Source organism: Corythoichthys intestinalis, chromosome 18 (assembly GCF_030265065.1).
Source record: "Corythoichthys intestinalis isolate RoL2023-P3 chromosome 18, ASM3026506v1, whole genome shotgun sequence".
In the NCBI taxonomy this organism is placed as follows: Eukaryota; Metazoa; Chordata; class Actinopteri; order Syngnathiformes; family Syngnathidae; genus Corythoichthys; species Corythoichthys intestinalis.
Window position 1 is genome coordinate 42,862,675 of NC_080412.1, and position 14,119 is coordinate 42,876,793.

At 38.8% G+C, this 14,119-nt stretch overlaps 1 protein-coding gene across 2 annotated transcripts; it reads right to left on the reverse strand.

Annotated features, from left to right (window-relative positions):
- Positions 1–922: 922 nt before the first annotated feature.
- yipf5 (Yip1 domain family, member 5) lies at positions 923–10,186 on the reverse strand. 2 transcript variants are annotated; one of them, XM_057821026.1, is made up of 7 exons: positions 10,065–10,186; positions 9,521–9,633; positions 7,970–8,142; positions 7,757–7,902; positions 2,726–2,907; positions 2,474–2,654; positions 923–2,314 (listed from the first exon to the last, which is right to left on the reverse strand). In XM_057821026.1, the coding sequence occupies exons 2-6, from the start codon at positions 9,625–9,627 to the stop codon at positions 2,492–2,494; spliced, it is 771 nt and encodes a 256-aa protein (XP_057677009.1). In that variant the 5' UTR covers positions 9,628–9,633; positions 10,065–10,186; the 3' UTR covers positions 923–2,314; positions 2,474–2,491. The 2 variants fall into 2 exon arrangements, with proteins under 2 accessions (XP_057677009.1, XP_057677007.1); XM_057821024.1 differs by having other exon boundaries at positions 931–2,654.
- Positions 10,187–14,119: the final 3,933 nt, after the last annotated feature.

Sequence of the window (14,119 nt, forward strand, 5' to 3'; positions counted from 1 at the left end):
TCAGCGTCAATCTTGCTCCGTCAGCTGCACGACGCACGCGTTGGGCTTCCATGGTCAGGAGGCGTCATGTATCTCTTACGCCCTATTTCAAGTCTTTTCTGCTTGTTTTCCTTAAACTATGATATGCTATTTATGTCATATTATGTATGTAAGAGTAATACAGTCAAACAGTAAATACAAGAATAGGTATTATTCCCTGATTATTATTATAGTGACTGAAAATCAAGATATTGGCACAAAATCACCTCGTCGCCTGGCACTGGCTGCCGCTGACGGCCATAAAGTGGGAGGGGCCTGTTTGAAGTGGGAGGGGTTCATTCGGTGCCACCCTTCATTGATTGGACATTTACTAGTGAAACTTACAGCAGAAGTATAAGATGGCTTGTTTTTCTGTTTATTAGTTTTGTAGAACATCTTAGAATGATTTCCTGAACAATGTATCGACAATCGTTGTATGGCCATATTGTGAGGTCATCGTTATTGTAAGCTTTGTATCGGAAATCGTACCGTATCGAGAGGTACCATGAGGTTACTACCCGCATATGTAGTTATTCAAATCTGTGATGTATTAATATAACGTGCAAGGGTCCACATAATAGATTGACGGGACACGGGGCCGATTAAAAGGGGGCATATCGCTGTCAAAGCTGACTGAGTGGAAACACAAAGAGCTTTTTATGTTGAAAATTCTTGTGAATAAATGCTTAAATCCCTGAATTCTTTATAGATATGGACATAAAACAGTCTCGATTCTTGGTTAAAAGCAAAAAAACAGCAGTTAGCAGCACTTTCGACATATTTACGTAAATTGAAAGCTAATCTTTAAGCCGCTGTGGTGCTGTTATCACCACAAAGAGCTTTTTACGTTGAAAATTCTTGTGAATAAATGCTTAAATCTAGGGCTGCAACGATTAATCGATTAACTCGAGTATTTGATTAGAAAAAAAAGATTTGAATTAAATTTGTCTGCTTTGAGTATTCGTTTAATTAAAGTGGCGGTGTAATGGTTTGTTTTGAAAGTGTTTGCATTTAGTTTGATTGATTTAGGTGGATACACTGCCCTCTAATCTACCTCATTTCACATGGCTGAATCCATCTGCTCCCTGTTAAGACCGACATAAGCTAAGTTTTTGTTTGAGCTAATGTTTTTTTAATGATTTCGTAATTTAGTTTATTGGTATATTTAGCCATTTTTTGTGGGAATATGTGTCTGAACCATTCGTTAAGAGCATTGTAAAAAAGTTAGCATTTTATAGCATTTAAGCTAGCGGACTTTTGCTATGTAAGTTAGCCAACTCAAGCTCAGCTCATTTTTTATGGTCCTTATCCGATTACTCGATAATTCAAACTAAATTGTTAATCGATTAATCGACTACTAAAATAATGGATAGCTGCAGCCCTACTTAAATCCCTGAATTCTTTATAGATATGGACGTAAAACAGTTTCGATTCTTGGTTAAAAGCATGTAAACGGGCTGTTAGCATTTATTTTACGTAAATATTGCGAATTACGATGCCAATGCCGTAGCGGTAAATTCCTCCCATTGATTTTTTTCATGTTTCAAAATGCATGCATGTTACAAAAAATATAATAATTACCTTGAATCCTCGAACAAATCACTCCTGAGACAATCCGTCCTGTTTGCATGTGGTACAGCTTTCGTACTTTTTAAACCCAAATCCAGTGTTGGATCGCTGCATGTGATTGAGAAAACTGCGGCCGACTTCAACCGACTGTGGGACGGCCCCCTACTTGAAGGCGTGTCGCAGTGTCTGGGGATTGTGTCCCGTCAATACCATTATGAAGTCTATGGTGTCCATCTCTATAAACTACTTTTGTATCACAACACATACCAAACCAGCTCCATCACTTTTCTTTTATTCTTGGTACACCACTCGCTCATGAATGTACATCTCGAAAGACCCCTTCGACATGAGTGAAACGTGGCACATTGAAGCATATAAAATTGTGCAATGAAAGACAAACAAAGAACGAAATTAGATCTTTGAGAGGCATGTCTTTAGATATCAATTGAGGAAATTTAGGTAAGCGTTTGTATGAATTTGTCTCTTGGCGAAATTCCAAAATATGATCCTCCACTCTCGTGAAGAATGCTGATGCTGTGGAAGTCAGGTGTCCGTACATTGCAGCAATGAGAACTCTGAGATGTGGCGCCTCCTGCTGGCTAATATTTCGGCCTTCTGATTTTGCAGATTACAAATCCAGTGGCAGGTCCCTAAACCGAGTCTCACCCTTCTGCATTGTTCTCATGTCTCCATCTCAACGAGGGGGAAAAATAACCCACACTCCCAACTGTAGATTGTCCCATTGGGGTGTGGTGACAGTTAGCGGATGGTGAAATGAAAAAGAAAAAAAAATCTTGGTTGCACTGTAAACTCCTGCACATCTAATTGGTGCAACTAGGTAATGACGACATTTAATCACAATTAGCCGGGAGCCGTTGTTCCAAACCTGGATGAAATGCGCTCTCTAGAAGACGGATATGAGTGCAAAGACGCCGTAGAGCAGCGCGCACGGGTAGGCCACCAGCAGCTGCTGCCCGTCCATGGCCAACGCTGAGATGAAGATCTTTGATGCCGATAAACTGCACCAGCCGATAATGGCTGCCGTGAGGATGATTCCCATCAAGCCCCTGGAAAGGAGAGGACGACCGGTGTGAGATGATGCTCTCCTGTCTTCAAATTCATGATAAAGCACACTCACTGTAATGAGAACAGGACTCCGAAGCTGGACAGGACGATCATGGGAAGGAGGCAGTATCCCAAAACGCTGGCCACGCAGCCGAACGACACGCCCGTCATGCTCATGAGGTTGAGCAGGCAGTACATGCCCAAGCAGCCGATTGCACTGATGCCGTAGACGTAGCCAAACTGGATTTTACCTGCCTGCAAATGGAGTCAGGGAACAAATATTTGAGAAATTCCAAACTTAGCCTCGAGTCAAAAATGGCTCATCCATTTTTAACTAAATTACTGGTGAACGATAATTATTGGTCCGATAATTATCGGTTCGATTATAGGAATTATGACATTCATCCCGATAAATCCAATAACATTATTAATAGGACCGATAATATGTATTGTGCTGGCTTTACAGTTTACAGTGACTTTACACACTAGTATAGGAAAGCAGTTGATCATTTGCGGGGCATTGCTTCCACCTGCTGGTCAGAATAATTTGTTGCATCTATTTTTTGTCAAAGTAGTTTTGTTCACATTACAAGCTCATTCACATACACATTGCGGTGTCTAGCGGTCGCATTGACAATCGTGAATGCTTTCTGTTACGTTTCTGCCTCGGAAATATGTAAGTATTTTATGTTTACTATAACATATGGATGTGCACCATATTTTCACTTCTGTGGTGAAGGGTCATATGTACAGAACTTATTAAGTTGTTGTGTTATAGAAGCCAGCCAATGCTTTAGTAGCTCAAGCTAGTGTGCTATGCTATACATATAATAGTTGTGTATATACCGTAATTTTTGCAATATAAGGCGCACCTGACTATAAGCTGCCACCCACCAAATTTGACACGAAAACGACATTTGTTCACAGATAAGCCGCACTGGTCTATAAGCCGCAGTCATCCTCACTGTATTATGGGATATTCATACCAAAAGATATTAACCAGTAACACTTTATCTGACAGCGGCATCATACGACTGTCATAAGACCAAATGAACCATCAATGAAGCTTTGAACCAACTGGCTGCAAAGCGTCATTGCTTCAAGAAGCTTCATTTAGCCATCAACCTCCACAGTCAACCTCTTCTTCCACCTGCTTTCAACACTGCTGTTGTCCAACATGACTCCTAGCATGCATTGCAGTGTTACAACTGTTCCAGTTGTTTCATTAATTGCCAGTTACGGTATTTGGTAACACTTTATTTGACAGTGGCGCCATAACACTGTTATTAGACAATCATAATTATGACATGATACTGCCATGATTATTAATGAATGCTTATAACTTATGTCATTTAATTTTATCCGGCAAATTATCTCACTTTTGAATGGATGTAAAAGATGCGAGCTGGACATAAATGGAGTTAATGACATAGTTTGCCAGATGACACTTAATGACATTTGTCATAAGCGTTCAGTAATGACCATGATAATGTCATGCCAAAATTATGACGGTCTTATGACGCCGATGTAAAGTGTTACCTATTAACCCAAATAAATCAATTAATATGCCTCACTGGACTATAAGCCGCAGGATTCAAAATGAAGGAAAAAAGTAGCGCATAATAGTCCGAAAATTACGGTAAGTGTATTGTGCAGTTTGTTGTATATTGAGTATTGAATACGTGTATTTTTCTGTTGTACTTTCCCATAAAAGCAAGAAAAGACCAAGTCTTGTGGTTAATGGAAGTGCATTCATTTTTAGCTGGCTGTTGGGCAGTGCAGAAGTGAAACGCACTGTTTTGTTCATGTCATTATGAAAAATCTGGTGAGATCAAAGGCAAATCTGTTGAATCCACCACTAGTTTTTTGTTTTGTTTTTTTAAACCTCCAGGTGTTCAAAAACTCTGGTTATACATTTATTGAATTCTTTTTAACAACATACCGTATTGGCCCGAATATAAGACGGTGTTTTTTGCATTGAAGTAAGACTGAAAAAGTGTGGGTCGTCTTATATTCGGGGTCTAGACATTATACCCATTAACGACGCTAGATGGCGCCAGATATCATTGAAGCGATGTTCTGTCATGACAGATCTCAGCTACTCTCAAGTTTAACCAGTTTGCATTATTTTATTGTAATGTTTTTCCTGATTCAGATTTGTTTCAAGACTACAGTTACAGTTAGACTTCACTTTGATGGTTAATGCAGTTATTGCAATTTTGTTGTTTTATCACAATAGAGTGGTTTATTTACATCTCAAAAACCAGAAGCCATTCATTTACGAATGTGATTGCACTTTAGTTTACATATGTAAATTTTCAGATATTAAGACTTGAATGAGGCAAAGTAACATGCTTTTTCTCTCAAATATATTGTTATAATCATTTGTTTCGGATGTACTGTAATTATTTTCTGTATAAAAATTAATTTGGTGTTCAAAAAGTCTTTTTTCAAACTTGAGTCTTGAAAAAGAGGGGGTCGTCTTATAATCAGGGCCGTCTTATATTCAGGCCAATACAGTAGTTATGCTGTTGGTAATCAACGATAAGTATTTCTTACCATTAATGCGACTTCTGGTGATGCATGGTTTTGCTGATGGCTTTGTAGTCTGCTTAATACTTGGATACTTATGCACGGAGCACCATCAGTGCACACCGAAACAAGTTTATCCATCGCTAGACTTTTTTTCTTTACCGAACGCAGTGAATGACTTGAATAAATCCTCCCCATTTGTTGTCTCTTTCATAGACAAAACCTTGCAATCACGCTGAACTGCAATAAATAGCTTGTCTGTTGACTCATCCAAAGCCAGAGAAAAAAGGTGTCACATTTACAGTACGTCCTGCTGAAAAGTACGACACTCCTCGCCTTTTTTTCTTTTTGCCATCTTCTCAAAAGCCATCTTTGTAAATCTCACTGGAACAGCACCAAACCAAAGTTCCAGCATCATCACCTCGTCAAGAGTCAAGAATCTGCATTGGACAAGGTGTCAAGAGTCAAGAATCTGCATTGGACAAGGTGATGATGCTGGAACTTTGGTTTGGTGCTGTTCCAGTGAGATTTGGTTAAATCTTCAATAAATGTACAAGTTTATATTGAAAATTTAGACACCTTTCTTAACCCTTCAATTGAAAATGTCATTTTCCAAGATGACTATGCATCATGCCACAGAGTTAAACTGTTAAAGCATTCCTTGGAGAAAGACTCATCCAGTCAATGCCATGGCCTGGAAATAGCCCAGATCTCAACCCTATTCAAAACATGTGGTGAAAATGGTCCACAGCAAGGCTCCGACCTGCAAGGATGATCTGGCAACTGCAATCAAAGAGAGATGGAACCAAATGATGAAGAATACTCATCATGTCCATGCCTCAGAGACTGCAAGCTGCCATAAAAGCCAGAGGTGGTGCAACTACCGTAATTTCCGGACTATAAGCCGCTACTTTTTTCGTTCATTTTGAATCCTGCGGCGTATAGTCCAGTGCGGCTTATTTGTTGATTTATTTGGGTTAATTGGCAACACAAGCCTCCTAGCATGCATTGCAGCACTACAGATGTAAGTAACAATCAAAATTCATGTTCTGTGCTAATTATTTATGCATTTACTGTTCCAGTTTCATTAATTGCTTGTTATGGTATTTGGTAACACTTTATTTGACAGCGGCGTCATAAGACTGTCATAACACCGTCATAGTTATGACATGAGACGATCATGGGCATTACTGAATGCTTATGACAGATGTCATTAAGTGTCATCCAGCAAATTATGTTATCAACTTTTTTTCCCATCTCTTAATTCTATGTGTTATGTTATGTAAAGCGTCTTTGAGTGTCCAAAAAAGCGCTATATACTTTGATGTATTATTATTATTATTAAGTCCATTTATGTCCAGCTTGGATCTTTTAAATCCATTCAAATGGAGATAATTTGCCGAATAAAACGAAATGATAACGGTTATAAGCATTTGTTAATGCTCATGACAGTGTCATGTCATAATTATGTCTAATTGTCTAATGACAGTCTTATGGCGCCACTGTCAAATAAAGTGTTACCAAATACCGTAACTAGCAATTAATTAAAGAACAGGAACATTAACTGAAAAATAATTAGTATAGAACATTTAAGAACGTATTTTGAGTGTTATTTACATCTGTTGCGCTGCAATGCATGCTAGGAGGTAAGTTGGACAACAACTGTGTTGACAGCAGGTGGCATAAAAGATTGACTGTCTCCCCCAAGGGAGCAGAGATAGTCAAATGAAGCTTCTTGAAGCAATGAAGCTTTGCAAACAATTGGTTCAAAGCTTCATGGTGGTTCATTTGGTCTTCTGACCATCGTATGATGCCGCTATCTAATGAAGTGTTACCGGTTATTATCTTTGGTGTAAATATCCCATAATACAGTGAGGACAGCTGCGGCTTATAGTCCAGTGCGGCTTATCTGTGAACAAATGCTGTTTTCCTGTCACATTTGGTGGGTGGCGGCCTATAATCAGGTGCGCCTTATAGTGCAAAAATTACGGTAAATACTAAAGATGTGTTTTGATGGTTATTTCTTTGTTTCTCATGATTCCATTTTTTTTTCCTCAGAATGGAGTGATTCCATATATATTTCCCTGCACATGCTTCATAAAAGTAACATTTACTGACCACCACAGTGTTTTTTATTCATTTCTTTTAGTGTTTCTGAATGCTAAAGAGTTGCACTTTTGAACTAATTCATTATTTTTTTCACGCTTTTTATCTGAGTTTGTTCTACATGATAAAATGACTGAGTGAGTGCTCGTCCGAGACTGGTGATTTCATACTTTTTGCTAGGGGTAGTGTAAGAATTTTTTTTTTAATAATTAAAGATTTGTCTGCGAGCCAGATGCAGAAGTCAAAAGAGCCAGATCTGGCTCGCGAGCCATAGGTTCCCGACCCCTGCTGTGCTGGATCGGATCCCATCTTGTGACTAAATCAGATACCTTCCTATACTACATTTTACTGATACAAAAATAGCCGTATCGGGCGCAGATACAGATACTGAGTATCTGCTTGGGACATCACTAGTGCGAAACAAAATAAAAGCCCATGCAACCCTCTTGCTTATGTAGCGATTTACCAAGAGAAGCGTTGCGCCAAAGGCCAAGCAGAAGACCATCGGGCCGGCTAGATCCGTCTCGTTCATGATACTGCCGTCTGCCACCTTTAGAGGATGTAAGACCGTCAGAGTTTTCTGCCAGATGTGGTCAAAGTTGATTCCTAATTCTAGAGCCAAAAAGCACAATGTAAAAACGCTCCCACGGAGGTTTACGGCTTCCCGCTTTGTAGCTACCTTCCAGTAGCGGCGGCTCATCATCAAAACTGCTGCCGTACATGGACTGCGACGAGGATGGAGTGTAGGTCTGCGTGGGCTGGAAGATTTGCCCCGTGTATGGCTGCTGGTGCGGCATCATTCCTGGAGAGGGGTAGCCCATTTGCTGCGAGTAGTCATATTGACCGTATTGGCTGTGGAACAAACAATGGGAAGACTTAACAATAGGGGTGTGACAATATGTCAAAAGGGTGATTCGCTAATTCGCACTTCAAACTTTATGACCTTTTTCAATTAAAAAGAAATATTTTTTTTTGAGATGTCCTGATTCGATCACGTACAGCCTCTCACCCTCCCTCCAGCCGCTTTTCTTACTCACCAGGGCAGCTGTAGTTTGTTTGTTAAAGCATAGACTCAACCATCAGTTGACAAGAGAGCTCCCACAGACATTGCGCCACGCCTTCCCGTAGGGGGCCGACACTGGCAGAACGTTGAGTTGGCTTTCACCGTGAAACACTCTGCGTTCTAACGCCGGATTAAATAGGACGGAGGTTTTACTGCATGCAAGCAGGCAGGAGTGTCTTAAGAGTTATTTGGTCGAGGATTCAAAGTAATTATTACATTATATAGCACCACGCATGCACTTTGTAACGTTTTGGGGGAGGAATCAATGGATAAAATTAGAGTAACTTTAGCTTGAAATATTTACGTAAAATGAACGATAACTGCCCGTTTTTTGCTTTTAACCAAGCATCTGGACTGTTTTACGTTAATTTCTATAGAAACTGCGTGATTTAAGGCTTCAAGAATTTTTAACTTAAAAAGGATTTTGTAAAAAAAAAAAAAAAAAGTTGCAATTTCTGGCAAAAACTGCTAAGAGAGCTGTAGCAATCAACAGTGTGCCCCGCCTCACTTTACAAACAGTAATGATTGTTCTCAATTTAATTTTTGCTCGTTAGCAAAAAAAAAAAAAAAAAAAAAAAAAAAAAAAAAAAAAAAAAAAAAAAAAAAAAAACCGGAACAAAAAATACCCCCCCCCCCAGAGCATTAAATGTATTGAATCGAATCGAAAATCGTGTCCCCCGTATCGAAAATCGTACCCAACCGTGACTTAACTGTATCGTTGCATCCCTATGGAACACCATAGCAGAAGCTATGAGGGGAAAAGTTTTCATTTGCCTAAATACTTAAGTTATTAAGTGCAATTTTATTTATTTTTTCTTGAAAAACACATTATTTATTCTGTGCTTCTGTGCGGTTATTAATATTAGTTGTGTAGTTGTGATTTCTTAACAATATTTTTTAAGAGAAAATATCGCGTTTAAATGAGTGTCCTTGAGCTAATAATATACACTGTATTCTCACTGTGTTAATGTAAATTGGTTTGAAAAAAATTGGGAGGGGCGCAATAATATCACATACCGCGATAATTTATGGGAGAAATTATTGCACACTAAAATTTGTTATCGCGACAGACATAGTTGCCACCCCTGCTTAACAACAACAAAAGTAGCTTCAAACAACGATGGGCGACAACAGAGAAACAGTTCACTCCTACTGTTTGTCACATACTTGTTATACTGATTTTCATTGCTGTATCCATAGCCAGCTTGATTCTGGTCATCTACACTGTAGCTCGACTGGTAGAACTCTGTGTTGAAGTTGTCAAACCCAGACATCTCTTACTGTCAAAAGAAATAAAACACAGTAAAGCATTTGTATTTGAGAAATCCTAACTGATTATCCTGTGTAATGAAAAATTTGTCTTCCCTAAGTATTTGGAAATGCTGCTAGTCTTAAAAAGCTGCATTCATGAGAATATAATTAATGGGAAAAACAACTCGTTGACTTGTCTTTAAGCCAAACTGCAAAAGTGTCTCTATTATTACTATTAATGCACATTGCACGACCTTCTCAATTACTGCCAGATGTAAACAAAACATTAAAATGGGCATGAGAGTTCGACCAGTTAACATAGCTAGCAGGGCTTTAGCTTTAAGTACGCTGCAATAGTACGATAAGCAGGACTTTTTTGGTGTTAACCGTCATAGTGACCTTATGTTCCTGTTTAAACAGCAAAAGTTATTAATCACAGAGTCCATAAATAAACACCTACCCTCGGAGTTTGACAATCTACTCAGCTACGGCTGCTACGTGTCAGGAGGGAAGGACTATTTTCCGAGTTGGCTAACACACGTCACAGACCGGAAGCCTTCTACTCATTTGCTCAAACTGTAGCGACCCACAGAGGGGAAATAAGGAATCACATATTTACTCGGCTTCTGATTTGTAAGCAGTGATCAATCGTTTTTTTGCGGTTAATGGTTAAAGCAAAAAAAAAACAAAAAAGTAGAGGCGTCAGGCCCGGATCTAATTTTACCCACCAGAGTGGGCACTAAGAAAACTTGAGGGGACACCCCCAATGCAGGCTTTTTTTTTTTACCCTCTCCGGGCTTGGCACCGGTGCAAGTAGGAAACTGGCTTGTGTCCCGTTGAGGCTGCATTAATTTTTTGGGGGTTTGTTTTTTACTACTTGTTTTTTCTACTTATTCTCGCAGTCGGCGTGATGTCACGATGACGTCATCTCGCATAGCAACGTGTCGCCATTTTGAGATGGGGGCACGCGCAGGTAAACTTCCGTAGACAAAACATGACTTATTATTATCACGAGTCACTGCCGAAAGACGCGAGGAGGCGATACGACTTAAAATTAACGCGTATTGGCCTGCAAATCTGCCCATACAAAGTCGCAGCTAATAGCTGGATAAACGATCTAAAGGAATTGCCTGCAGTGGAGTTCGGAAACATCTACAACTACCTCATAAAGTCACCCAGTAAGTTGACCTGTATAAATTGCGTGGAATATGTACTGTGTGGAACTAAGAAAACTGGTAGTATACACGGAGTGATTATTTCTGCCGTAACCGGTAATTCACCTCCAAGCGTTATTTAGCCGTAAACACGTCACGGCAAAATAACCAATTCCTACCAGGCCAATAATATACCGATTGATCGATCAGAGCAGTTCACGGCAAAAGAAAAATAACGCTCTGCGAGTTGTCGGTTACGGTAATATAACCACTGCCTAGTCTATTGAATCCTAGCAGCTAATTGGGGCAAAAAATCAATTAAAGTTTACTCACCAGTAATAAAATGTCGGCTGCAAACGTAAATGTGCCTGGATTTAGGTTCCCACTGGCGAGAATGGTCCACGGAACCATCTTCTTTTACTGTTCCTTGATTGATTGCTTTCAGCCATTTGCTTGTCCTTTTCTTCTCACAAGGAAGAATGAAGAACTTCAAATGCGACTCCGAACACTTCTTTGTGTTACAACCCGCAACACGGCAACTTTTAGTCATTCCGACAGAAAAAAACACCGCAAATAAGACAAAAGTTCAACGTGTTTGTACTACGATGCACAACATAGCAACTGCTTGTGACTCGTGTTTTCTCCCCGTTTCAATATGGCGACGCTTTGATGTGGCTGGTGACGTCATTAATGCCCGGATGTCCGACTGCGAGAATGTGTCTGGAGGAGAGAGAGGAAGAGCGCGGATAACAAACGAGGTTGGAAAAACAGCTTGTTTTGGTGATTGCTTGTTCGGCGTGGTTGCGGCCAGCAGTAACCGTTAATCCTGCAATAACAAAGTAGGTGAGACCAACTCTCCGTGCGTTTTCTATATACAGTGCGACGCTACAATAGATATTCCCGACATTTTGATTGGGTGGGCACGACTCACGTCTGGGTGAGCCCCCCCATACATCTGGCCCCGCAAAAAAGTAGAGGTGTATGGAGGTAGATTTGTGTCTTTATTTTTCAATCAAAAGAAAAAAGTGTTTGAGTGTAAAAATAAATTTGAGATTAAAAAAAAAAAAGCATTTGAACTTTTTTTCCTTTGATTGAATTTTTTTTTTTTTTTGATTGAAGTGGTTTTTTTTTATCTTTTATTGAGACAACTTTTTTTGATTGAAGTAATTTTGTTTTGCATTTGAACCACATTTTGGCGAGGATATTTGTGTATTTATTATTGGATGAAAAAATAAATTGCTCAACAACAACAAAAAAATAATAATAATTCAAAAGAAAAATCACTTCAATCAAAAAAAAATGGAACCGTAGAAAGTTTTTGAGTGTGAAAAAAATATTTTAGACTCAAAAATTTGCATTTGAACACTTAATTTTTCATTGAAAAGGTTTTCTTTGATTGAAGTAATCTTTTTTTGTGTTTGGGCCATATTATGGGCAGGACATTTGTGTCTAAATTATTCAATCCCAAAATATGTTGCTTAAATTTAAAAAAAAAAAATCTTTTGCCCAAAAATTTGCCCTCCCCTAAAAATAATATATATATTTGAAAATATTATTTTATGTTATTAATTTTTTTTATTGATTTTTTTTTTTTTTAATCCCAAATGTATTTTTGCATTCAAACACTTTTTTTTCTGGGTTGAAGTGACTTTTTTTTAATTGAAAATAAATATTTTGATTAGGGCAACTTTTTTTTTTTTTTTTTAATTGAAGCAACATTTTTTGGGGATTGATTAATAAAGACACAAATCTACCTTCATAGAGGCAGAGCTAATTTCCATTAAAAAAATAGATACCGGTAAATAAATACATTATGTTTTTTGGTATTTATTCAGATTTAACAGCATTTGAACGAGATACATATATGACATGGTTTTTTCCCCAAAGTATAATAAAACAACCTTTAATGTATATTTTAAGAAATAGTTTTTAAGCACTGCAAATGCAATAATTATGATATAAATGAGACATAAAACAATGGTTTGTATATGTGTACATGCATATGTCTCAACATTTTAAATAAAATACTGTATTTATTTATTTTTTCTAATTGAAAAAAATCTGCGATGCACTGAGGGCACGAAGTTTGAAGTGCGATATAGCGAGGGATCACTGCATTGAAAGCCATTAAAATAATAGCCCAAAGATTATAAAGAACAAAACATAAGTAACAATGACAATAATAATTCATGTTTATGAGCACTTCTGTTGGACATTGAGTTTAAAATATCATCAGCAGGTCAAATCTGAAGTACCAAGAGACAGAAAGAATCATAGAAAGGCAGCAAAGTTCAACTGTTGTGAATCTTGATGTTTATTCCTCAGAACTTATTTTTCTTAAAAGGAAGTTGTGGAGAAAGTACTAAAATATTGAGCAGTAGGATATATGCAATAAAGAGTTTAGAGAATGCAGCTTGTAAAGTTTATTGCGCATTTAATGTTCATCCTAACATTTCATCCAACAGCTGAATGCCACTAACTTTTTGTGGTTAGTACATTTTCTGACTGTAGGTCTCTCGGACCCAACAACATAGTGCCATCAAACGGTAACTATAGTAACACAGAGATAGATGAGGGAATAGATGACACGCTGAGCTTACGGCAAGAGCAAAGTTATTTTTTTGTCACATGCAAGCAAGGGGAGATGATCAATCACACTTCTTGCGCAAGACAGCACCACTACCATACACCGCTGGAATGTCCCGGCTCATTGATGATTACACGTGATGATGCGCTTTACTTAGAATGACACAGCATGGGAAATAATGGAAGCCATACCGCACTGAGAACGCGCGTCGTATCAGTGGCGGAACAAATGTGAACAGAGCCCGGGTGCGAGGAGAATAAACCAGACCCCGTGTGGATCGTCAAATTTCTTCTGTGTCACTTCTTGTTGATTTTTCAGGCATTCTGGGCATAGGCAGAGTTTGACTTTTGAGGCAGGGCCAGCAAAACATGTGGATAACCCTGAAATGCAATGTCAGCAATAAAATTTACTGTACAAGATATATGCTCGGTTAGTAGCTTAGCCCATGCTCGTAAAAACAGGTATCCCAGCTGTGTGCGTGTGTGTGTGTGGTGGTGGTGGTGGTGGGGGGGGAGGGGTAGCGGGGGGCATGAATGTGTGAACGTGCTCGTCCTACCTAGTGGAGAAGTGGACGCCAACTTTTGCGTTAATCGTAGATATCCAATTTCCAAATTCTTAATCAAGCTGCTTAGGACTTGCCTGGCACGGCCAGACTGTTCTTCCTGTATTTTTCAAACACTGAGAGAAAAATCTGGGAACCAGCCCATTAACGGCCTCTCGAGCAGGTACAAAAGCCATCGACAAATCAGATTTGTTTATTTGCGTGACGTGTTC